This window comes from Lentinula edodes, assembly GCF_021015755.1.
Source record: "Lentinula edodes strain Le(Bin) 0899 ss11 chromosome Unknown C8R40scaffold_29, whole genome shotgun sequence".
Classification (NCBI taxonomy): domain Eukaryota; kingdom Fungi; phylum Basidiomycota; class Agaricomycetes; order Agaricales; family Omphalotaceae; genus Lentinula; species Lentinula edodes.
This window is the reverse complement of record NW_025764335.1, coordinates 222363-245934: the sequence shown is the minus strand read 5'-3', so window position 1 is coordinate 245934 and position 23572 is coordinate 222363. Positions and strand designations below refer to the sequence as shown.

Sequence of the window (23572 nt, the reverse complement as noted above, 5' to 3'; positions counted from 1 at the left end):
CTCTTTCCTTTCTTGCAATGTCGAGACGTTATCTCATCCTTGTTTTTGGCAGTTAGAACGGAGTCTTTGGAGAAATTCCTCATGGAAACTGAGTCACCCTTCGAAAATGTTCTGTCCCAGTTCTATCTTGTTCTGTCACACTATCGGTTAAGATTCCATTATGAATGTCAATTTGGGCTGATTTGATAGGTCATGAGGGCTTTCTATTTAGTGTCCAGAGGTCCCGAAGCTCAAACGCCGTCTCAAGAGCTTTTAAGATGTATTTCGGGCGGCGCCGAACTGTCCCCGCTTATCCGCTGCCGTTGGGCTTTGAACTACTTTGAAGGACGGATTGTTTCCCATTCTAGCAGCCGTTGTTCGTTTTGTTCATTTCCTACGTTGCTTCGTTTTCCAAAATGCGAAATATGCATATATAAGACCTTGTACAAATGTACAAATACCTCCACTCACGCCATTGCTTCCATCTGAATCTCAAATGGCCCAAATCACTCCTCTTCAGGTATTCGAACTCGGTGCAGATGATGTCTATCTCAAATCGAGGTCCCCGCCTACTGCGCCGGATGGCCGCTACGACTGGCAAGTCCCTGCAAATGCAAATCAGTCACCCCACGCGCACTCGGGAATCACGAACCTCATGCAAGAGGTCAGTACTGAAGAACCAATGCATAGGCAGAGTCGTGCGGTGATTAATGTGGATTGGTCTTTGACAGATACAAACCATCAAAGCGAAGGCAAGTCCGCCTGACATCAAAATGGCGGTATGTTTTCGTGTTCTTTCCAGTAGAAGGTGTAATTCTTGATCTTAATCGTTAAATAGGATGCTCTCATCGACCAAGTGATCAATCCAAATGCCGTCGATGACCGTAAAGGAGGGGTAAACTGTCATTCCAGTAATTCATTTATTCGTCGTTAATTTTATTTCTTGCAGATCGCTGACGCGCTTACTGTGTTGGCCGCGTTGCCTGCAAGCTCGGAGGCTGCTGTTAAGATAGGCAATGCTGCAATCGGCTTGCTCTATAACACTGTTCCCCATGTAAGCAGTCCCTGTTCTAGAGTTTATAGTACTGATCATCTGTGCAGCCTGTTGCTGCGCTTATGGGCGAAGTTCATTCTTTCCGCCATGCCGACGGTGGGGGGAACAACCTACAAACACCAGACATCGGTCGCGCCGGTATGCCCTACGCAAGGAGTGTCCAATCCAAATGGTGTTCGTCTTCGTTCTCGTTGCCAGATCCGAATATCGTCTTTGAGACTTTGCTGAAGAGACGTGATGTAAGTTTTGATGCCTTACCTGCGAATTAATTCGACTTACCTTGAACGTTAGATTGTCAATCATCCAGGAGGCAATTCCAGCCTGACGTTCGCCTTCGCTTCCCTCGTCACCCATAGTTTGTTCCGTACGGATTACCAGAATATGAATATTAATAACACTAGCTCTTACTTGGATTTGAGCCCATTGTATGGAATTAGTGTGTTTCCATCTTCTCTTTCGCAATTTCCTTCGACTGAGTGTTGCCCCTCAGATCAAGCTGCTCAAGATTTAGTTCGCGACAAAGCTGCCGGGCGTGGTCTCCTTTATCCGGATACGTTTTCAGAGGAGCGTCTCTTGTTCTTACCTCCGGCTGCTAGTGCACTCCTGGTAATTCTTTCTCGAAACCACAACGTATGTTTATTGCTATATACTCATTTAGATAGACCTCACTCAAATCTCCTTATAGTACATTGCAGAAACACTATTGAAGATCAACGAACGCGGGAAATGGACAGATCCACCTCCATCGGACGAGACAGCACGAGCTCTCCAGGATGAAGAGATTTTCCAGACTGCTAGGCTCGTCAAGTGAGAATTCCTGGATATCCCATGGTTCCTGCTTCCTTCCTGACAATCCCCTACCTTGACATGTAGTGGCGGTCACTTCATGAGTCTTATCATGGGCGATTACGTTCCCGGATTTTTGGGACTCTCCGAGGGCAATAGTTGGAACATGAACGCGTTTGACGTGAGTGTTATCTTCAAGTCTTCTTCTCCTGACTATATCCTGTAATCTCTCCCAGCCTATCACAAATCTAAATGGAACCGAAGTGACCCGTGGACAAGGCAACCACGTTAGTGTCGAGTTCAACGTCTTGTATCGAGTGCGTGCCTATCTGGACATGATGCATGATGCCTTCAGCTTTCTCACATCCTTCTCAGTGGCACGCGACTACATCTGCCGCAGATGAACAGTGGACGGATGACTTCTTTAAATCAACATTCACCAAGCCTCTTGATGAATTGACGCCCACGGATTTCGGAGGAGCGTTCTTCAAAATTCTCGCTCAGCTTGATCCTGATCCAAGCAAACGCACTTTCTCCGGGTTCGTGAAAATCCCCGCTTAGTGTTCTCACGCTCACTCGAGAAATAGCTTGATACGTGGCCCTGATGGACGATTTTCCGATGATGCTCTTGCTGACATCTTACACTCTGCCACCGAAAATCCTGCTGGTGCTTACCGCGCTCGTGGTACACCTGCCGCACTCAAGGTCATTGAAGTCCTTGGAATACAACAAGCACGTCAATGGGGTGTCTGCACTATGAATGAATTTAGGCAGTACTTGGGTCTGAAAAGTATGAACTTACAGTTTTGGTTGTAGCGGCCACTGACATTCATTACAGCGTTCAGCACATTCGAAGAATGGAATCCTGACCCTGAAATTGCTGTTCGTAACCATGCCGTGTTCTTCCTGTCTATGATTTACGAAGTCCTTAGAATGCTGCTCGTCGTTTGTACCTTCACATTGACAATCTCGAGCTATACGTGAGTCTATGTCACCGTCTTTTCTCTCCTGCTAACGTCTCTGCTCAAGACTGGCTTGCAATGCGAAGCCACGATGCCTCTTTCAGAAGGACTACGGTTCGCATGTGGATACACGGTATGATTAATATGTGTGAAGAGTGCTCGTACAGAATCTAAAATGCCATTAGATGACGAGAGCAATCTTGGGCGATGCAATTGCCTTGGTTCGTGGCGACAGATTTTACACAACAGATTTCACTCGTAGGTGGTAACTCGTAACTCTTTTGAAGAAGCCGACTGTCTCACTGTACCTCAGCTGCAAATCTTACTACCTGGGGATACCAGGACACCATGAGAGATCCTAACAACGGAGGTCTTGGTGGAAATCGTAAGTTTCTTGCTTGTCATCCTTGTACTCCCCTCAATGTGCGTCGAACTCCTCAGTGCCAAAGCTTCTGACAAGGCATCTCCCGCGCCACTATCCCTACGTGAGTACAGCTATTGCACATAACGCAGAATTCATCTCATGAAATTTATCTTAGAACTCTGTATATGCATGCTACCCCTTCTTCACGCCTCAGAAAATGCAGGACAGCTTGACCCGGCAGAAGATCGCACAGAATTATACGTTCACCCGGCCAGTGGCCGCCCCCATTCCGAAAGTGCTAAACACGTTCACTGGGATCAAATATGCCTTCAATGACCCCTCGAAGTTCCACACAGCTTATCAGATGTCGGGTCTTGGAAACGGCTATGGATTCATGCTTGCTTTCGATGCTGATGTGAAGAAGTACGTGTTGACCATTTCCTAATTTCCACGGGTATTCAACCCATTTAGGCATGATGCAGACAAGGCTTTGGCTCTCCATGCGCTTTTCCCTAACCAGGATTCTCTTGATTCGTACCGAAGGTGGTACCGTGAAAACGCCATCCAAAGAATCAAGGAGAAATCTTGGACGTACGACGGTGTTCCGGGTAGGTACGTCGACATTGTGAACGATGTCATCAACGCCACGTCCGTACGCTGGGCCGCTGATCGTTTGGTAAGCCCACTGCCTCCATTTCATGGCTATGATCTTTCCAAACTGTACTAATTGTGCTCTAGTGCGGTATCGATGTTAAAACCAAGGACAATCCTTCTGGTGTTTACACAGAGCAAGAGGTATATGATATGTTTGCACTCCTGGTGAGATAACTACTATTGTCTGTCCCGGATTGATGACTTACCCCATTCCAGTTCACGTAGGTCCTTGTATTTTCGAACGCGTTGTCTTATTCAAACAACGATTTTCCGTTAGAATCACGTTCTTGAGCTTTGGCGATAATGAACATCTCTTCTCTCTAACTGTGGCGGCTTTCCAAGCCGGCGGAGTGGTTCAAGCTTTAGTTGCAAAAGCCATCTTGGAAGTTGCACCTAGCAGTGCTCCGGTTCGTAGCCTGAATCACTGCTCACGAGCCTGTTACTGAAACATTGGATGAATTTTGCAGAATGCACTTGTCAGTGTTGCTTCTCGTGTCAGGGGCTACTTCTGGCCATCAACGGCGAAACCGTATTATCCTTTCTTGAGCACGCTCTCCGGAACTGGCCGCCCGGTGAATGAACTGGTCGCTAACGTCGTCAGTCTCGCCATAGGATCCTCAGTTAACTATGCCCAAGGTACAGGAATAGCTCTGCTAGGCTTCATGATCTATATTAATTAAGCTTCAGCTGCCGTTAACGTCATCGATTTCTACTTCGATGATGAGCGTGCCCCAGAACGTGCCAAGATAATTGAGCTGGCCAAGGCTTCGGATGATAAAAGCACAGAGCTCTTGCGCGGATATGTCAGGGAGGCAATGAGTAAGTCAATTCGTGACTGTGATTGTGCAATTCTCTTACTCTACCCAGGGCTCAACCCGCAGTACACGGGTCTTTACAGAGACGCTGTCGTAGACACAGTCATCCCTCAAGGTCCCGGCTTGGAACCTCTTGCTGTAAAAGCGGGTGACAGGATTTGGGCCAGCTTCAAGAATGCTCACCGAAACGTATGATTATTCAGCTGCAGTATGCTCTTTAGCTAATGATAACTAATGATTCCCTTTGCAGCCGGCCGAATTCCCTGACCCATTGAAGGTGGACCCTACTCGTCCGCAATCAGCTTACAACTTGAACGGGACAGGTTATCACCAATGTCCTGGTGTCACCTATGCGGAGCAGACCATTGCTGAAATTGTCAAGGTTGTTTTCAGTCTGAAGAATATTCGTCGTGCAGATGGCAATGCTGGAAGGCTTGGTGGCTTCACCGTTATTAAGGATGAGACGGAAACAAACGTATATCTGAAACCAAATGGTATTCTTACCAGTTGGCCCGGGTCAATGTTTTTGGTGGTAAGCTTCATTTGCCTCTTTGCAGTTGAAAAGGCACTGAAATCTACTTGTCACAGTACGACGATGCATGATTGCTTGTCGTGTATGGTCGTGTTACCCGAATATCTATCCCTACTCGTAGACCTTACCATGTCACCTTAAAAACATGCAGCCGACACAGGCTCTATCTCACTAATGTATGAGCAGGGGATGATATACATTCAGAAGTATGACGGCGGCGGAGGCCTAGTAAAAAGATAATTTATACTCAGTATGTAGGGCAACTTCTTTCGATATGACTCAAATTATGCAGTTCATGATCTTGGACACCCCTGTGACCCTTTGGCAAGCCTGTGAAAGGAGCGTACAAGCGGGAATATTATGAGCCTTTTGTCTGACTATGAAGTCTAAACCATAATTTAGGGTGAATAGTCACGAGGCGTCTAAAAGCGGAAGTCATCTTTCCTAATTTGTGCACTAAATTGCCTCCGCATTCTGCCTTAATCTCGCCATGGACTTTACTCTTTTTCTGTTTGTATCTGTATCTATCCCACCTCTACCCCAAGCAACGGTCTCAACACGCAAAATTTAACGACTGGGTCGACTTCGTTCAAGATTGTTGAACAAAATTGAATCAATCATTCATCTCTAATTCACGAACTCTCCATGACTCGACAACTATTTATGACCTTCATACAATTTGCGTTCGCATTCGTCGTCGCCCAGCTCTTATTCTTGGACATCAGTGCTACGAACAGCTCATCTGTAAGTGGTGCGTTATTTCATACTCTATCGCCCAAATCTCTACACATTCCAACTGTTCCATTCATCTGCAGAGGCCGAGATCCAAATTCTAAACTGCGCTTTACACATTGAGCACCTTGAGGATGCCTTGTACATTGAAGGACTATCTCGCTTTTCCGTGCAAGACTTTGTTAATAATGGCCTGGAGCCTTGGATGTACGGTCGTTTACAAGAAATTCTCGAGCATGAAGAAGCCCATGTGGAGTTTTTGAAAAGCGTGGTGAGCGAGGCCGGTGGGAAACCAGTCGAGCGTTGTGTATACGACTTGTACGTCGTCGTTTCAAATCGCCTTGAATTTGCGCTAAATCAAGTCTTACGATTTAAATGATTTGATTCTCCCCAGCTCGTATAGCGATCCAAAATCGTTCGTAGAACTGGCATCAAAACTCGAAACCATCGGGACTGCGGCTTATCATGGCGCTTCTGCAATGCTTACGGACGAGGTATCATATCCTCCTTCGCTTCTGGATTCTATGAAAACCTAATAATAACCTAAAAATTCTACCTTCAGCGATACATCTCTGCAAGTGGAGCTATGTTCGCAATTGAAGCTCGCCATTCGGGTTGGATTGATTCCTCTGTACGAAAAGTGTCTGCCTGGAGCGGAGCTTTCGGAGTACGTACATGCCACTCGTTTCGCCCTTCATCATCCTCTAAAGTCAGTTGATATCAGGTACCCCTCAACTGCGGCCAAGTGCTTACCCTCGTCTCACCCTTCATCGAATCTTGTCCATTTCAAAATTCCGAGAACTCTCTCCTGCCCGAGCCGTACCCTCCTCTCACCATCTCCAACAGCGCACATCCGAATGAAATCGCATTGTTGACATTTGCATACCCAGAAAATTATACCTCCGAGGCAACCTCCGCCTCGTTGTCCGCTAACTTTCTCACTTCTAACGCCGGCATGCTGTTTGCTCCAGTGATTGTGCAGGAGGGCCAAGGACCTGCTCGGGTTAAGATTCCAGAGAATGTCCGTGGAGATGTTTTCGTGGTCATCACTACCACCGATGCTGACCATGGCACGGACAAAGCAATTGTTGCAGGGCCTGCTCTGATCAGGTTTGGTTTCGATGCGGAAGGTAGATTGGGATGAGGACTGGCCCTGGCCATGTATCATTGCAATCATTTTTGTATCTGAATCGCCAACTATAACTAGCTCTTCACGCGAATGTAACACTTCTTTCTTGTGAATATAGCTCTTCGTTGTGAAGGAACACGATACTCGACTAGACTGGAACTATGAATACCCAAACTATCTACTTGGACCATTTTCCAAGGAGATCCATCGCGCGCGCAGAACTTTTGTGATTCGGATTGGGCGATAATATGACATCGATGCTTGACGTCGAGTGACTCGGACACGAAGAATAGTACGGTAAGTGAGGTCTGAGGCCTAAGGCACGAGTAACGTATTGATGAGGAACGAGGAAGGGGCGATTGGGGTTAGTTCGTACCTCATCTACTTTTCATAGTGGTTTCTCGACTAAGCTTGTCGGCCCCAACATATTTGCCTCTGACAAGCCTTGATGCCACCCAACCGTCGAAATCAGCAACCGCAATCGTCTTACCATTCAACAGCGCTTCACCCTTCGCGTGAAACTGGATAGAGCCCTCCTTCTTGTTATACGAGTTGGTAAAACTACAGACAATTTTTAGGTCGGGATATTGCTGCTTGAAATACCCTTCAAGCATTTCCTTTGCCTCCGTGTTAGCCTCTCGATCTACCGGTTCACCGGCACCATTGGTATAGGTTATGGTGAGCAAGCCGGACTGCGTGACTGTAGGTGTGGGTGCAGGTGGTAAGGCATGGGAGGTTGGCGTCGTCTGTGAATAAAAGAAGGGGAGAGAAGGGGTATTTGAGAGAAGGAAAATTAGGGTACTCACGTTAACAGGCGTGGCATGAACGACGGCAAAGAGCCCAAGAATAAGGGCCACGAGACAAAAAGATACGAAGCGCATTATGGTAAAAGGTGACAGAAAAATTGAGCTCAGAAGAAACGTCGAGCGAGGTTGAAGGGAACGGTATTTAGAGGTTAGGTTAAGGAGACAAGTCGAGCGAGCCTGTGTTCAGCAGTCTTTTCTTTGGCCAGCAAAGAGAAGATGTTCTTGACCAGCAGTTGGAGGGACGAATATGGACAGATTCAAGCTCTTATAGGACATCCGAATACATTCATCAAGACATTACCATCATACTATCATACAGTATCATCTAGCACCGTCGGCGAATAGACATAGCTTTGATAAATATCCTGTAGAATTTGGTGCGTAAATCGTCAAGGAGGCACTAAAAGTTCCTGCAAGAACCCACCTTATACAGCGTAGCATTTATTGCAGTAATCTTGCGATGCTTGCAAATGTAGGGACAGTGTGATATCTTGTGGTACTACGAGTATAGTAATAAACGACTTTGGTTCCTGCTGGTTCCCGACGGGGGCTCATCGGGGCTTATCGCGTCCAAAATATTGAAGCGCACATCCTACATACATAGCAAACATCCCCCAGCGGTCTAACGCGACAGGAGGATGGTCCGATACGCAGCTCTATAAGTATAATAGGGTTAGTGGGAAGCGGAGTTTGAATGGTCAAATAAATCATTTTGCTTCACCATCTGTTGTTACTCCTTATTACTCTCAGCACCATGTGGATCCTCGAGGAAAGTGACTCAAAAGCTATGCTCGTTCAGGACTTCTAGGAACGTGCTGGGTTCATATAAGTAGAGGCGGCTCAAACATTTTCTCTTCAACTGCTGGTCCTAGTCAACAAAAATTTTTCGTCTTTGCTGGTCAAAGAAGAGATTGCTCTATATCCTCCACCGTATGTCTTTTAACGCTTGCAGCAGAAGCTCACCTTGCTGAACTTTTTTTTTGCAGTGACATTCTCAAATTTTCCCATCGCACTTCGCTGCTCGACTTCAAGTGACTATCATGCGTTTCGCTCCACTGTATCTAAGTGCCATCTTTTTGGGGCTCTTGTCCTTTGCGTGTGCATTTCCCATGCGAGTGCGTAATCAAAGCATTATATACTCATCCATTATACCTACCCTTCCTTCACCCTAGGTTGACCCCGAGCACGAAAACGTCTACATTGTCAAGTTCAAAAAGTCTGCACCATCTGCATCAAATGAGGAGGTCAATAAAGCAGCAAAAGACTGTGTTGAAGGCTTCCTGAAGCAGATACATGATGCCCCAGGTCGCAAAGTCACAGTTTCATTCGATGGCGATTATTCCCCCGACAAATTGGAGTCCGTTCTCCACTTCGAAGCCGGCATGACACATTGGATAGATGGGAAGTTTCCGCACGTTGTGGACAAGGAGGGGTGGGTGATGTGTCCGAAGGATGATCAGGGCAAATATCATGGGTCTGCATCTCCTATGGCCCTACTACGAACAAACCAGAAGTATGTTGCCTTTCGTGTCTTCCTCGTTGCTCGATGATCACTCATCCTCGAAATCAGTTGTCAAACATGCGGTGAGCCCCCCCACGGCCCTTGAAGAATATACTTCCAGAATCGACAGTCCTCAGTCAACGTGCAAGTAAGAAATGCATGTTTCTCATGCATCACATGTATATGGCTTTTCCAGTATCCTGTCCAAAGTGGTTGGCTTGATATATGTATGTATAGGCACGCTAGACATGCATTATCTTGAATTCATAGTATGTCCTTATATCAAGTAATCTTGCGCGCTTGAGTATCAAGAGACAATTTGTCGCGCGTTCAGGTTGATCTTGAGAAAATAACAATGTTACGACCGTCTACATATCCAAAACGCGTTTCTTGCCTGCAAAAAATATTTACGGAGACTTTTCTGCATATACTCTGACAAACAACCATCAATTGGAAACCAGATGCTTTGGCTACACTCTGCTACACTGCGACGACTTGACATGTGTTGCCAAATAAAGACACCCTGGGATCCAACGCGGTCATGGTCCGATAATGCCTTCAGATTTATTGAGAAAGTTGGAACAGCGTAGGCTGGAAAGGAATCGTGTTCACTGTTCAGTGTAACTTCCACCTGCGTTGTGTGTCCGACTAAAACTACGACTACCTATTTACAAAGATCGTCGGTGAAGAGGTTCAAGATAGATGATAGATAGACTACATATATAGGCATAGAAATAGATATATACAAGCTACTTAATAGGAGAAATTTGAAGGTTCACCCAGTAGATGCGCGAGGGTATGACGGGATAACGAAAACGGCGTTGACGATGAACCTGATCCTGTTGTTGAACCAGTTGAACCGGTTCCATTAGTTCTCCCTACTTCCTTATTGCCCATAGATCCAGAACCCTCAAATCTATCTGCATCCAACTCCGCTGAATCTGGTTTTGATTCGCCTTTCATAGTATAACCCTGGCTTCGGGCCTGATTTTTATTTCCCCCTTTCCTCTGCGCGCGAATGAGATGTTCAAGAGGCACCGAAGGTGTAAGGGAATCATGTAGAGACATAGTTGTGCTCGATCTTAAACTACTTGAAGTCGAGGAGAGGCCTCCATTCATTGTCGCGTTTCCATTTGAATTCAAGAAATCCAACGAGGGTTGCGGTTCGACATTGGGATGGAAAGAAGTAACAGAAATGGAAGGTCTTATGAGGCTCGTCATCGGTTTCGTTTCAGATTTTGACGTATCCATTGAGGTATCCATCGCATCCATAGTCCTTTTGACTTTTATAATCGGAACTGTATTTCTCAGTACCTCGGTTGTAGTTGTTGTAGAACCATGAGTATTGATAGGAGGAATTTCTACTATCCTGAGCTTCGGGGAAGGAGGCATAGGAAAGTTCCCTAATCCAGGAATCTCCGTGAACGTTTCCGACGTGTCTGGTGTGAGATGGGAAGAATGAGAAGGAATATCACACAAGGGAAGAGAATGAGGAGAAGAACTTGGATGAGAAGGTGGATGAGGAGGAGAGACAGGTGCGCTTTGATGCTGGAAATTTCGCGGTGTTTGTTGGATCTTCGAGGGACCAGGTTTTTCAAGTGGTGACCCACTGCGTTTAACTCCAGCTCCAGTGCCACTCCCATTTTCGCGTCCGTTCGGTCGAGTAGGTTTAGTGGATTTAGCAGAGTCGTCGATGTTCCTCATCCTCATATCGTCTTTTAATCCCTTCAAGTCCCTTTCGCCCGTGTCGCCCGTACTGGTGGTGGGGACGTCGTTAAATGTGGTGATGGTGGAAGTTCCTGTGGTGGTGGTGGTGGAGTTACTTTGTGTTGAAGGAATGGTAAGAACAGATGCAGCAGCGTCCGACGGTGAATCGGTGTATACAGGTGGACTCAGTGGATTCACCGAGTTACTTATTTTACTCGTTTTCCTTGCCGGTCTTTGGTCACCATTTTGTATCGCATTCGCAGGGGAAGTGAGATCGACCGTCAATGCATTCGACTTTGTAGCAGATGTTTGTGAAATGGAGGACGGTTTCGAGGGAGGTTCTGACGATTCTGACGACGACGATGATATGGAATCAACGGATGGAACAACTGCAGTAACGGGAGAAGTAACGGACGGAGGCACAGGATGAGGGGACACGACGTTGTAGGAACGAGGAACGGGATGATGAAGTGATGGGCGAGGGTGAGGAGGAAGATCGCGGGAAGATCCACCCAATAGAGAATTCTGTAGAGGAAGAGGAGCCGAAGGGAGAGTTCGATCAGACGAGATTGTCGCAGTCCGAGTGCCCTCATCGTCATTCATTTTCGCGCCATTCGTGTCAATATCAAATTTCACTGTTCCTTCACTATCACTCTGGCTCGTGTTCGTCACAATTGTTAAATCCCTAACATCCCTAGGATTAACAGGAATAACAAACGTCTGGGAGGGTGTAATTGGTGTTTGGATTCGACTGGAGCTTGCGGATGAGTTATCGGGACTCTGGCGTTTTGGCATACTGACGCTAATGCTAGCATTTGTTTCGTGTGCTAGTACTTGGGGATCACATAGAGGATGATTAGTACTATTGATAGCAGTAGTAGTGAGAGTGGGAGAATTATAATTAGAACTGGTGGAAGGAACTTGGACAGTGGGAGTAGATTTGGACTTGATTTTGGACGAGGAAGCGGGCTCCATAGCGTCATTCGACGGAAACAACGGGGGTATCGATTGCATAGAGGGTGTGGGCGTAGGAGCGGGAGTTGGTATTGGACTAGCACTCGAGACAACTGTGTTTAGACTAGACGGTGTCGAAATCACAGGTCGATGACCCCTAGTAGACGTAGACATGGAAGCTGGAGGAGACGGGATCGGAGCACTCGAAGCATTCGTTGAAGTCAAGATCGTATTTTTGTTTGATTTTTTCGATATTGTTTTTGGCTTTTGCAAGACTACGGATATCGAATCTCCTGTGATATTTGCAGAAGTTTTGACTTCGACTGCGATTTCCGGTCGGTTAAAAAATTAGCTTGAGTTCTTTGTGGATGTACTACAAAGGGAGCCGTACCTTGTTTCTGTGATTTTGATATCTCAGAGCTCCTTTTAGATGATTTCGCGGAAGTTATAACGGGGACACTGCTTGGTTCACCACGATCAGTCTTTGGTGGCAGTGAAGCTTTTTTCAAGCCTGGTGAAGCCGTGGCGGGTGGTCTAGGAGGACCGTATATGGGTCTAGTGACAGGAGCGGAAGTAGTGTTTGTCGAAGTTAACGTAGGCGCTGTACCAGTCGGTCTGGCGGAAGAAGACGTTATATGCGAAGGTGCTGTTGCACTAGCACTGGCACTAGCAGTATTTTGAGTTCTTCGTGCTCTCGGAGGTGTCTGAGAATCTGAAGCCGCCGATAGTGGTTTCGACGCAACACGAGCACTAGCACTAGCAGCAGCACTGTTGGCAGGTTTGGCTGTCGATGTCCTTGCCTGTCGTACAAACATGCTTCCTGCTGTCCCCCTCAGAGACCACGCAGGAATTCCATCGGGTATCGGTTGAGAGGGTGTTTCCCACAACCAAGCTCCATCCATTTCTACCAAGCCCCGCATGAGGTACTCTGGGTTAAGTTCACTGCTAAAGTCAGTTTCATGTAGAGCAACCCCATCTCGAGGTTGTGAAAGCCAATTTCGCCAGTCTACAAACCAATTTAGCAACTGGATTTCCTAAAATGTAGAAGGCAAACACACCAAATTCTAATACATTCTTCGAGTATTCACTCTCCTTATACTGATCCCAGAACTTTTCTACCCTCGTTGGCTCTGACGAAAAACAACCCATACGAAACCTAGTCAAAACGCGGTCGAGCGTATGACATTTCCATTTCTTGACTACCTCCAACCTTTCCTCTTTACCATAACTCGACTTCAATGATTCACTTGGTGGTCCTTCGTCAGTGAGGATCTTCCACACTCGAGCGATGTGAAGAACCTCGTATTTCTCTTCCGGCCACCTCCGGTTCTTCTCCTCCTCATTCGCTGTCAGAAGTCCCTTAAGCTTTGTCCACTGCCATCGAGAAACATATATGATTGGGATCCGGTATCTTTCCGATACCACCACCGTCTTCTTCCCGTCGGAAACGTAGCAGATGCCAGGCGAAGGCGTAGAGGACAGACTGACGGAAAGCGCATTGGCGAGGCAGTAATAGAGGAGTTTCTTATCAGTCCAGTATTTGCCTGTGCTGTAGATCAGCTCTGCTGGGTGTTTCCAGCCCAAGTCGTCCTCGAGTTCCAGAGCTTGCTTTGAGACTGATTTATGTGCGTTTCGAGCAAGTTTGAGCTGCCGACTGGTCATATCACAATCTGACAAGGCTTGAATTATTGTGAGCAGTGCGAGAGCAAAGAGGTTCCGGAAAACACCTACAGGCTACGAGTAATCAAGAGAGATGCCTAATAATGTCCACAAAAGGCAATGGTTCCCCGGGTTTTCATTTCCGGTCATCCGTTTTCACTTGGACCTCCAGCCGATTTCATTTGTTCACCCAGTACTAAACCTAAGACAGTACATTTTGAACATGAAATAGTAATACAGCGTGCCGTCAATTAATCTAATTATCCAGTGTCTCCGGGGTTTCTCTCGAGTACTTTCATTATGCGACATCATCTATCTTCTCTTCCAGGCTTCATCCTCTTGAATATTGGTGTTTCCAAATTCCCAAGTCTCAATCCCTCTTAAACATCGAACATGAAATCATCCAGACTCTCTTCTACGCGATCCAACGTGACGATATCCCCTCCCAACTCTGGAGCCTGAGCAACCACATCCGCAATACGAGCTGGCTTCACTGCAAATGTTGCAGTACTACTTGATTTGGGACGCACTAACGTCGTGGGTCTCTTCAACGTAGGAGCAGTTGTAGTAGAAGTTGTTGTGACGGCAGATCTTACAGTGGTTTTACTTGAAGCTGCGGCAGAACTGGTAGGCCTTTTCAAACCCGCCACCGCGCCTACCACCGACGATGCATTCGTAGTAGTATTGGACCGAGCCCTGGATCTCGAGGCCGCCGTAGTGGATGTAGTGGAATTACCTCGAGCGATGTTAGTAGCTGCAGTAACAGAACGGGTCGACTCTCCACCTTTGGACGATACAGCCGTTCTCGACGCCGTACGGGGAACAGGTCGTGTGAGCGTGGTTCTGGAATTCGACGTGGCGATTTGAGAAACAGGCCTGGATAACGGACGCACAGAAGTCGATTTGCCTGGATGAGATATCTTGCTAGTGACTGTGGCTGTAGTAGAGCGTAGACCCGAGCTCGGAACGCCTGAAGCACCTGTGCGAGTAACAATGCTAGTTCTAGTAGAAAGTGGCATCGGGCAGGTAATTATCGATCTTGTTGGCTTTGGTTTCACCGGCTGAGGATTGGCTAGTTTATTGTACGGAAATTCGAAGAAGGGATCTGCGTCAGCTATGTAAAAAGGACAATGAGTACACGAACTATGATCTACAGAAGGAAGGAAAGAGAATGACTCACAAATAGACGAGAAATCCAACGCAACATCACAAATCTCAATATCTTCCGTTCTAATTTCGAATTCTACTGGAGATTCTGGTGGTTCGTAAAACGCGCCGTTACGTGATGCCTCCATTATCGTTTTCCCGAGGACCTTGTAATCTGGCATCTCAAGGTCGAAAGGAGGTTGGTATGGTAGATCTACATACAGTCGCCACTGCTTCAGTATTACGGCAACAGGGCTTGAATAAAGCGCAGACGTACCAAGAGTATTAGGAGCCATGTACTCAATCTCGTCAAAATCCTCCTCCTCAGGTAGGGCAGACTCTGGCAACCCTACCGCAATATCATCCGCACTGTCATCATTCAAATCCACATCCCAGTGATTCCGCGTATTCAAAGGGGTCTCGAATTTTTGTGAATTCCTCGGGACACGGATGTGTTTTCGTGTTGAACTGGGACGTAAAGCAGAATCGGGTGTACCAGAGGCGGAAGCAGGATGGAGGTAGGGCGTTTGTGCATGGATGTTATTGGCATTACTCAGGTTGACGATCCGATTCGGAAAAGGCGTTTTGTCTAGAAAAGGGCGGGCTGGTATACGAACACCTCCTTTCAACTGGGTGTCTGCTTCAGTGAAAAGCGGTTCTATGGATCATAGGCATTAGTCTACAAAGCTAAATTGGAAAGAGCGAGGATTGGCAGATTACTTTGAAATGGAGTCTTAGTCTGAAACGGAGTCTGCTGTCCAACACCTGCTTTTCCTTTTCCCTTCAGAGTACCGAGTCTGTTTTCAGCCAATCCTCGCGAAGGCGTCTTAAAAGCATGGCGATTTGTGTTGTTTTCAGCGTTGCGCGATATAGGTCGAGTGGAAAGCATCTTTGAGTTGTAAGGCGTTAATGGTGGTAGTTTCAATGAAAAGCGTGACTCACGTGGGAAGTCGGGAATCATTAAAAGGAAAATACGGCGTTAAAAATTGGCATGCATAAGGGCGAACTATCTAAACTTTGGGCAGGCTCGTTTTTCTGCATAAGGAGGTGATCTTTCCTTCCGTTCTTCGAACTCTAGTACGGTCGAAGTCTGATTCGCGACTGCTACTTCTTTTCTTCGCATCGATACTAATGCACCAATTAAAGCTATAGTGTTCTGTTCTTTTCTCATCCTTGTGATAACAAATACCGGATATCAAGAACAGCTTCATCCCGAATGGCAACAATTTCTGCCATCTTACAACTAATTGTAAAGTCAAGACATACGGGTCCGTATTCTGGCCGTGAATTAAACTTTCCAAGCTAGCTATACCACATTATCGTATCATGAAACCAGGACAGAGATCCCGTTGTTGTGCGTTCTTGATAGTTGTGGCTAAGTCTCTATTCATTCGCGGTTTCGACTTTACTAGTACTACCGCTCTCTGCACGCTCGAGAAATGCGCTGCTGGAGACTGCATAAAAGGTTTCAGGAAGGATTTCGCCTTCTCTCTAGTGCTGGTCGCTTTTCCATCCCAGAATACTCTACGGTTGACCGTAGGACAGCTAACCCCCACAAGTTGCCCCTCCTCCTCCAACGCCTATCCCCCTCTTTCTTCGTCATCCACATCGAGTATCTACTCATCTCTTTGACTCTATGATGAAAAATTCTATCATTATCTCTGCTCTCTTCTCTACCTTTGTTGCAGTATCCGCGCGCACGTTTACTGTCAAGAATAACTGCAAGTATACTGTTTGGTAATCCGCATCTATCGTATACATACCTGTGCCATATATCTCATTTTTTATGCTTCTGTGTAGGCCGGCAGTAAGGCTTCAATTTTTTGCACTTGAATTTTGGCTTCATAATGACCGATGCGATAGATCTTCACAGACATGAATGTCGGTACCGACAAACCTTCTATGCCCACTGGGTATGTAATTATTCCCCGTATCTAACATCATACCGGAAGTTTCTGATCTTCGTTATTTTGAGTAGCTGGGAAGCGGCTCCAGGAAACACGTCAACATTCACTGTTCCCGATGATTGGCAATCTGGTCGCATCTGGGTGAGTGTCCTGGCGTTATATTTCACTCTCCTTTTCTCACAAGCACAAACAGGGAAGGACTGACTGTGACTTCTCGAAGCCCAACGCAAGTTCTTGTGCCACGGGTGGATGCAATGGTGGGCTTTTGTGCGATGAACACAGCGGCACTGTAAGTCTAGTATGTAGTTATGTTTACGGGAGGTCGCTGATATCCATGCGGCTAGGGTGTTCCACCTGTAACCGTTGCTGAATGGACACTCGGAAAGAACGGGAGTCCCGATAACTACGATGGTGAGCTCATCAACCCTAGAGGTATGAATAGCTGTGCTTGCCGTTACTTACATCGCGGTTCTGTGTCAGTTTCTATGGTGGATGGGTTCAACATTCCTATGTCCGTTGTGCCTACCGCAGGATGTCAAGCCATCGATTGTAACACCGATTTGAACCCCAACTGTGAGTTGTACTAGTACAAATCTTGAATTAACATGTCATTTATATCGCGGTATTACTGAACATAGGCCCCGCTCAGCTGCAGCTCAAAGATGCCTCAGGTACTGTTGTTGGATGCAAATCTGCTTGCGATGCAAACCTCGATGGGGACCCTCGTAAGCCTTTTAGTAACCAACTATAAATCGCCCGATAAACAAAAGAACTGTTTTATCAGAAAATTCCCCCAACTGCTGCAGTGGATCTCATAACGTACCCGCAACGTGTCCTCCAAGTGGTGTACAGTTCTACGACTACTTCAGTATGTTTAGTTTTTGTGTATAATCAACCATGGCTACTCAGCGCTCATCATTTATTCGCAGAAAACGGATGCAAGAACGCGTACGCATACGCATACGACGAGTCAAGTAAAACTGCTTTGTGGACGTGCGACTCGACACAGAATGCAGATTATGCTGTCACATTTTGTCCTTGAAGTAATTTGGTTATATACGGCTACTGCACTAATCTTGATGAGAACTAACTCCGAGTCTCCGTTCTCCTCAGAAACTTTTTCAAGATGTTTCGAGAAAATTCGATTAGTTATATATAAGAATGAAAGTAGATCTATAAGTTAGAACAAGTTGTGAAAACGTCGAAAGCAATCAGAGATGGTACAAGTTCAAGAAGTAGAGCACACTATCATCCCTCCATTTCGTCGTCAGTATCAGACAAAACTTCTTTGCTTTTACTACAAATGTCGTGAGCAAGCGAAAAAAAGTTCGAGCCGAGCAACTACTTACAACTGCTTTTTACGTTGAGGACCTGTCTGCACTTCGTCTTCATCATCGTCTCTGACAACCCGTTTTTTCGTGCGCTTTGCAAAAAAAAAAAAAGTCAACAAATGCGGTCCATTCCTAGATGGCAGATACACACCTTCTTTGTAGGCCTCTCAGCCTCATCCTCGTCTGAAAATACGGCTGCGGGCTCTTCACCTTCCTCAGTAGGTTCGCCATTGGCTTTCCTGATTTTACCTCGGCGTTTCTTCTTTGGTGCATCACCCTCGTCACCGCTACCGGTTCCATCACCTTTGGATTTTTTAGCCTTCTTCGGTCTTTTTTCCTTCTCTTCGTCACTTTCGTTCATTCGTGCCTCACGCGTCCATTCAAGAGCCTGTTCCCTAGCCAATCGTCGTTCTTGTGCCAACTTCTCGGCTTCCTTCCGAAGAGCTTCCATTTTTTCTTTCTGAGCAGAGTTGAAGTTGCGTTGTCAAAAGTTACTTCTCAAAACTTACCTCCACCGCTTCCTGCCGCTGCCTCTCTTCGAAACGAATTTGCCTGGCAGAGTCCAGTCTAGCCTGCGTTTCCCCTTCATGCTTCGTTTGCGAAGATATATGATCATCTTTCTTTCGTAGCATGTTCTCTCCGTATTTTCGTCGTTGATCTGCAATGTCGCGGCTGTATGGTACCTGCTGCGACTTATCAGAAGCTAGGGCGCCAAACAACCTAAGAAATGTGAAGTTCAAACGAGAGTCGATAACGAAAGGGTTGACGGCACAAACTTATGGGCGTGCTGTGCCATCTCAATAACTCGTTGTAGATCCTTCAGTGTGCGCTTTGCAGGAGGTAAGGAGAACAACATCTCAGCTGACTTCTGTTGTATCATGGCAATATTATACAGTATTGCCTTATCGTTGGGTTGAATATGAATGGCCTGTTAAAACTAATTAGCTGGAGGAATCATTTACAAGGTAGAGCACACCGTTTGGGCATATTTCAATGCCGTTTTAATAGAAGAGTAAGATTGATCTTTCATGGCCTTTGCATACCACGACCGACAGAGGCATAGGAGGACGGGCACGTTCTGGCCGCGGTAGAACCGTACTGAAGCGGTTTCGTACTACTTCATAGTTAGTCAGTCAGTATACGCTTGGAACGATGACTCACACTTTCAATGGCGCGGTCAAATTCATCACGAGCATAATAGCAGTGTCCCATGTTGAGGTACACACTACCATCGTTGATAGATTCGCGAACCTTAGCGAATACATCCAATGCATCACGGGTACTCTGGATACGCCTTTGAGCTTCGTCCCCTGCCGATAACGAAACACCACTCAGCGCGCCTAGAGCATCCTCTGCCGTGACAATGGCCAGGCCCTGAGCAGCAAAGGCGCAAAAAGGATCCAGCTGCAAAGCCTTTTCATAGAACTCGGTAGATCTCTGGAACCCTCGTCGACGTTCTTCTGTTCCCTTGGAACTCGTATCACGGCTTTCACGAGCCTGATTGTAGTGGATCCAGCCTGCTGCGCATAACGAGTAAATATCGTGCTTGTCGAAGTCCTTCAGTGTTGTGAATACAAAGTCTTTGGCATTTTTCGTAAGGTTCGTCTGGACAAGGAAGTAGGTGTAAAAGGCGCGTAAATTCAAATTGCTACTCTGGGAAGCAAGTGACTCTTTGATAAGATCGTGAGCTTCGCTGTTACGCTTAATATTGTGTAGTAGCTGAGCCTGCCGTATCTTTGCTGTAGATGGGGGTATTAGTGGGGAGAGGGACACAAAGAAGATCTACGTGCCATCCACGTATTCCGGGTGCCGCGATAAAAGTTTTTCATATGCATCGGTCGCTTTCTCTACCTCTTCCTGATCTTCGTATACCCTCGCGAGATTATACAAAATAGATGTCGAGATGATTTCTGCATTCTCAGAGCTCATGCTCTCCATCAAAGCGGCTTCATAAAATCCTAGCGCTTGAGAATAATTTGAATCTAGATGATGCAACGCTCCCAAATTGTTTAAGAGACGAGGTTCAGTTGTGCCGGATAACTGGCTGATTTGCAGCGCTTCCTGTAGAGCCTTCGAGGAACGGTCAAGATTCTGGTCCTGCCATAACCGAGCGATCTCTAGATGCATATTCATATCTTCACTAATCGTTCGTGAGGCCTTGCTCAGTCCACTGCCATTAACCTTGCCGTCTTCGATCTCGAGCGTTTTGCTGATTCTGTCAAACAGTTCACGGGCACGCGCACGCTCTTGGACCATCTCGCTGCTGGATATTCCGGGCCTAGGTGAGCCGCGAAGCGAAGCAAGCATCACAGTAGCTTCGAGCGACTTCTGAGGATTCGGAGCCTGCAAAAGGTTGTCTAGAGTGTTGATAGCACCACCCGGTTCATCTAAACCAGTCTTAATCAGTCCGAAGAAACGAAGAAATTGCGGATTCCTACCATTGTTCATCTGCATTTGAGCAAGCCCAATTGCAGCAAGTACGTGCTTCGGTTGACCTTCAGTTGCTGAGGAATAGTACCGTGTAGCAGCTAGAAAGTTGCCTTCAGCATGTGAAACCCGTCCTGCGCGTATATAACCTTCTGTGAGAAGGGGCAAGGTATCAGCGAATTGAATGGTCCTTTCAGCGAGTTTGAGCGCCTAAAACTGAGATAAGACGTTGTATATGGTGAAAATCATGCGATGGAACTCACTCGTTTGAACGCTCCTTTCTGGACGAAGATTTCGCAGAGAGCGTTTGCCGCGGACGCGTTTTTCTGATTGGCATTGAATGCCTTCTCGATCAATTTGGTCCCACTGAGAAATAAGCGCGCGCGCTCTTCTTCCTTGAGATGACCGTCTTTGCTGGAATTTACTGACTCCAAGCCAAGTAGTAGTTGTGCAGTCCAATCCGAAGGATTCTGAAAGCATTTCAGCAGATGCCACCTACGGCTAAAAATGAACGAACAAGTTCCAAACTGCGTTCCCAGGCCGCCTTGGCTTTAGCTTGATTGTTCATAGCCCAGAAGCATAATCCAATCCCGATACGAGGATCTGGATGGCATTGTGGATTATATCTCAAGACTTGCTGAAAAATTTGAAGCGCCTGAGGGTAATTTCTACGCATATAGAGAATTCGGCCCTGCATATTATTTCATTGAGGAAATTGATTCATAGAGAGGCTCGAAGGGAGGGACCTTGCCAAGTAGCGCAACGAGGTTGGTAGGTTTCGTTGCGAGCACGTCTTCGAACGAACGCAATGCCTCATCCATGTGACGCGTAGCAAGTTGTTGAATACCTATATTAATTCTATGTGAGTAGTCGAGGCTTTGATGACCACTGGAAAACGTGCCGCGAGTTAGGAATGCGAGTTCCATGCTGACTGCTGGTTCTCCTGACTGGCTCGCCTCTGATGCGGAACTAGACGCAGCATTGATCAGAGAGGCAGCTTCTCTATGGTATTCTTCCTTGGATTTTTGGTTGGTCATTATGTCCTCACCTGTCTTTGCAGTGAGACACAGAAAAATCGGAGGGAAAAGGTCCACAGACGAGCATTAGGTAGAATTAGCTTCGGAGCTCTCCGAGAATGATCAATTTGAATGTTTGCAAGCAAGGAGTAGATTGGGGACAGCGATGCCGCGTTTCCGTTCATTTTGAACGCTAAGAACATGGGTCAATGGCTTGTAAACCATCAAAGAAAACGATAACATACAAGCAATAGCGTTATTCGCAATCTGCTCCGCGGCCTCACAATACCCTCTTCTCCAATATTCACCAGCAAGCTTTGCCCAGACCCACACTTTACATTGGCCATCCCTCAGGAGTTCAAGAACGTCTTCTGGATTAGAATCAAGGTTGTCGAGGTCGATGGTAATAACTTCCTGACTGCCAAGTTCAATGTCGATAGATCGACCAGTTGAAACGAATTCATCGTCAATGTCCATAGCTTCTTGTCATTCACAGGGCCTAAAACACGAGAGTCAGGATGTGTAGACCGTGTTTTGTGATGGTGGTTGTCTTCAAAATATTCGGGTACTAACTTCTCGACAGTCGTTTAACCGGCAGGCAAGTAGCTTATCTAATCGTTTTCAAACCACTGTCTTTTAATCTACCGCACTGGGGGTTACCGTCTAAATGTCTTATTTTCTTCCCCATTTACCTTCAGGTTGGCACGTCGACGAAGCTATCAAGTCTGAGGAAGATCGTGTAGTTGTCATTCGATTTGGCCACGACTGGGACAGCCAGTGTATGACCATGGATGAAACCCTGTATTCCGTCGCCGAGAAAGTACAGAACTTTGCTGTAATCTATCTGTGTGATATTACAGAGGTCCCAGACTTTAACAAGGTGTGACTAATAAAAGAGTTCTGCTGATATTCTTTCTCATTCTAACGTGATAGATGTATGAATTATATGATCCATGCACTGTGATGTTTTTCTATCGGTAAGCCATATCTTCCATGTTTTATCGCGACTCTAGTTAGACTGTGCTAACTTCCTGTACGCTCAGAAACAAACATATCATGATTGATTTGGGTACCGGTAACAATAATAAAATGTACGTTTCCGCCGTTCTCTCAGTGGTGCTAGTGTTTGACCCTCAAGACTTGACGTAGAAATTGGGCCATGGATAATAAACAAGAAGTACGATGTTGTTGACAACTGATTGATAATTAACCTTACGCTTTCTTCAGTTAATTGACATTATCGAAACAGTTTATCGTGGCGCTTCGAAAGGACGAGGTTTAGTTGTTTCTCCCAAAGGTTCGCCTATCCTGTGACTACATACTTGTTTTTTTATTTACTGAAAATGTTTTTTTGCAGATTATTCAACTCGTTACAGATATTAATCCTACACCTCGCCGCCTCTTGTATCGTACATACACCCTTGTTCCTCTCGCGTCGTGAAATAAATAATGGTATCCCCCGTGCTCGTTGAACTAACATCCCACTATGAAGAAATCAACTTTGAGTACAATGCATCGGCGATCAACTTACTGCAATACCCCATTGTCTCGCAATCTTCACTGCTGCCAAAACTCGTGCAGCCAGCCCGCAGTGCCTCCTCTGAACTTAAGTAACACACGCCGACCATGCACCCGCCGTATTGAGCATTAACTTTGGAACCGAAGAAGGCGATCAATGCGCAGAGTGTGAGTTGGAGGCTGAAGTTCATCTAATCGGAGTCGATATTCAACAAATCGGCTACCCAGGATGGATGCGAAAACGTACGTTTCTGATCGTAGGGCGGTCAATGGTTCTCGAGGTTTCTCGCTTCTGGTTGTTGCGATCGCTTGAAATGTAAAGGGGGATATAAAGAACTGTTTGGTTCTTGGGGCCTCTGGCTGTTGGGTTTCTGGAGGGCTTTGGCTTTTAACCTAACGAGGAGCCGATAACATATCAGGCGGTACCTGCCCAAGCCAGGTCCTTCGCTCATGAAACAATCGGTGCATGAGGAGCCAATCCAACTTATCTTGGAACGACAACGATAACAGACGATGACATGCTCGCTAAAGACATCGCCGCGCGTGCGGCACTGCCAAACGCTGAAATACCGCACTGTGGGGTGTGGGGTTGG

At 46.4% G+C, this 23572-nt stretch overlaps 8 protein-coding genes across 8 annotated transcripts; 4 read left to right on the top strand and 4 right to left on the bottom strand.

Moving 5' to 3' along the window:
• The first annotated feature begins 198 nt into the window (after window positions 1–198).
• On the top strand, window positions 199–5636 carry C8R40DRAFT_1115752 (heme peroxidase). Its single transcript, XM_046228570.1, has 28 exons — window positions 199–643; window positions 711–758; window positions 818–874; window positions 929–1033; window positions 1081–1272; window positions 1325–1469; window positions 1524–1663; window positions 1719–1840; window positions 1907–2000; window positions 2056–2136; window positions 2195–2358; window positions 2407–2609; window positions 2658–2701; window positions 2752–2799; window positions 2849–2914; window positions 2967–3039; window positions 3095–3166; window positions 3223–3266; window positions 3321–3568; window positions 3617–3821; window positions 3884–3964; window positions 4016–4020; window positions 4077–4206; window positions 4267–4435; window positions 4487–4618; window positions 4667–4803; window positions 4865–5146; window positions 5203–5636. Exons 1-28 carry the CDS (start codon window positions 476–478, stop codon window positions 5215–5217), a joined length of 3270 nt encoding a protein of 1089 aa, XP_046083907.1. The 5' UTR covers window positions 199–475; the 3' UTR covers window positions 5218–5636.
• Window positions 5614–7107, top strand: C8R40DRAFT_1254879 (ferritin-like domain-containing protein). The gene is made up of 5 exons (XM_046233750.1): window positions 5614–5897; window positions 5962–6196; window positions 6273–6372; window positions 6441–6545; window positions 6603–7107. Exons 1-5 carry the CDS (start codon window positions 5792–5794, stop codon window positions 7020–7022), a joined length of 966 nt encoding a protein of 321 aa, XP_046083906.1. The 5' UTR covers window positions 5614–5791; the 3' UTR covers window positions 7023–7107.
• Window positions 7108–7189: 82 nt separating this feature from the next.
• On the bottom strand, window positions 7190–8041 carry C8R40DRAFT_421584 (uncharacterized protein). Its single transcript, XM_046235021.1, has 3 exons — window positions 7814–8041; window positions 7384–7753; window positions 7190–7322 (listed from the first exon to the last, which is right to left on the bottom strand). Exons 1-2 carry the CDS (start codon window positions 7886–7888, stop codon window positions 7385–7387), a joined length of 444 nt encoding a protein of 147 aa, XP_046083905.1. The 5' UTR covers window positions 7889–8041; the 3' UTR covers window positions 7190–7322; window position 7384.
• A 2026-nt stretch (window positions 8042–10067) lies between these two features.
• On the bottom strand, window positions 10068–13637 carry C8R40DRAFT_1173209 (uncharacterized protein; the record flags this gene model as incomplete). Its single annotated transcript, XM_046231987.1, has 3 exons — window positions 10068–12298; window positions 12367–12981; window positions 13034–13637. The coding sequence occupies 3 exons, from the start codon at window positions 13635–13637 to the stop codon at window positions 10068–10070; spliced, it is 3450 nt and encodes a 1149-aa protein (XP_046083904.1).
• Window positions 13638–15055: 1418 nt separating this feature from the next.
• On the bottom strand, window positions 15056–15669 carry C8R40DRAFT_1000018 (uncharacterized protein; the record flags this gene model as incomplete). Its single annotated transcript, XM_046222739.1, has 2 exons — window positions 15056–15420; window positions 15501–15669. Coding segments are annotated over 2 exons (534 nt in total), but the record flags the coding sequence as incomplete, so codon positions are not given.
• A 750-nt stretch (window positions 15670–16419) lies between these two features.
• C8R40DRAFT_1051442 (thaumatin-like protein) lies at window positions 16420–17729 on the top strand (the record flags this gene model as incomplete). The annotated part of the gene is made up of 10 exons (XM_046224706.1): window positions 16420–16517; window positions 16581–16587; window positions 16644–16693; window positions 16759–16828; window positions 16881–16976; window positions 17032–17098; window positions 17168–17260; window positions 17326–17412; window positions 17472–17555; window positions 17617–17729. The coding sequence occupies 10 exons, from the start codon at window positions 16420–16422 to the stop codon at window positions 17727–17729; spliced, it is 765 nt and encodes a 254-aa protein (XP_046083902.1).
• Window positions 17730–17832: 103 nt separating this feature from the next.
• On the bottom strand, window positions 17833–22031 carry C8R40DRAFT_421228 (RNA polymerase II-associated protein). Its single transcript, XM_046235020.1, has 15 exons — window positions 21707–22031; window positions 21544–21654; window positions 21347–21493; window positions 21192–21292; window positions 20963–21136; window positions 20709–20915; window positions 20457–20655; window positions 19809–20405; window positions 19180–19757; window positions 18995–19132; window positions 18795–18946; window positions 18528–18738; window positions 18170–18478; window positions 18037–18110; window positions 17833–17984 (listed from the first exon to the last, which is right to left on the bottom strand). The coding sequence occupies exons 1-15, from the start codon at window positions 21936–21938 to the stop codon at window positions 17936–17938; spliced, it is 3279 nt and encodes a 1092-aa protein (XP_046083901.1). The 5' UTR covers window positions 21939–22031; the 3' UTR covers window positions 17833–17935.
• A 54-nt stretch (window positions 22032–22085) lies between these two features.
• C8R40DRAFT_1150742 (4A/4B type thioredoxin-like protein) lies at window positions 22086–23041 on the top strand. The gene is made up of 6 exons (XM_046229549.1): window positions 22086–22341; window positions 22395–22438; window positions 22505–22552; window positions 22611–22638; window positions 22689–22758; window positions 22819–23041. The coding sequence occupies exons 1-6, from the start codon at window positions 22129–22131 to the stop codon at window positions 22842–22844; spliced, it is 429 nt and encodes a 142-aa protein (XP_046083900.1). The 5' UTR covers window positions 22086–22128; the 3' UTR covers window positions 22845–23041.
• The last annotated feature ends 531 nt before the right edge of the window (window positions 23042–23572 follow it).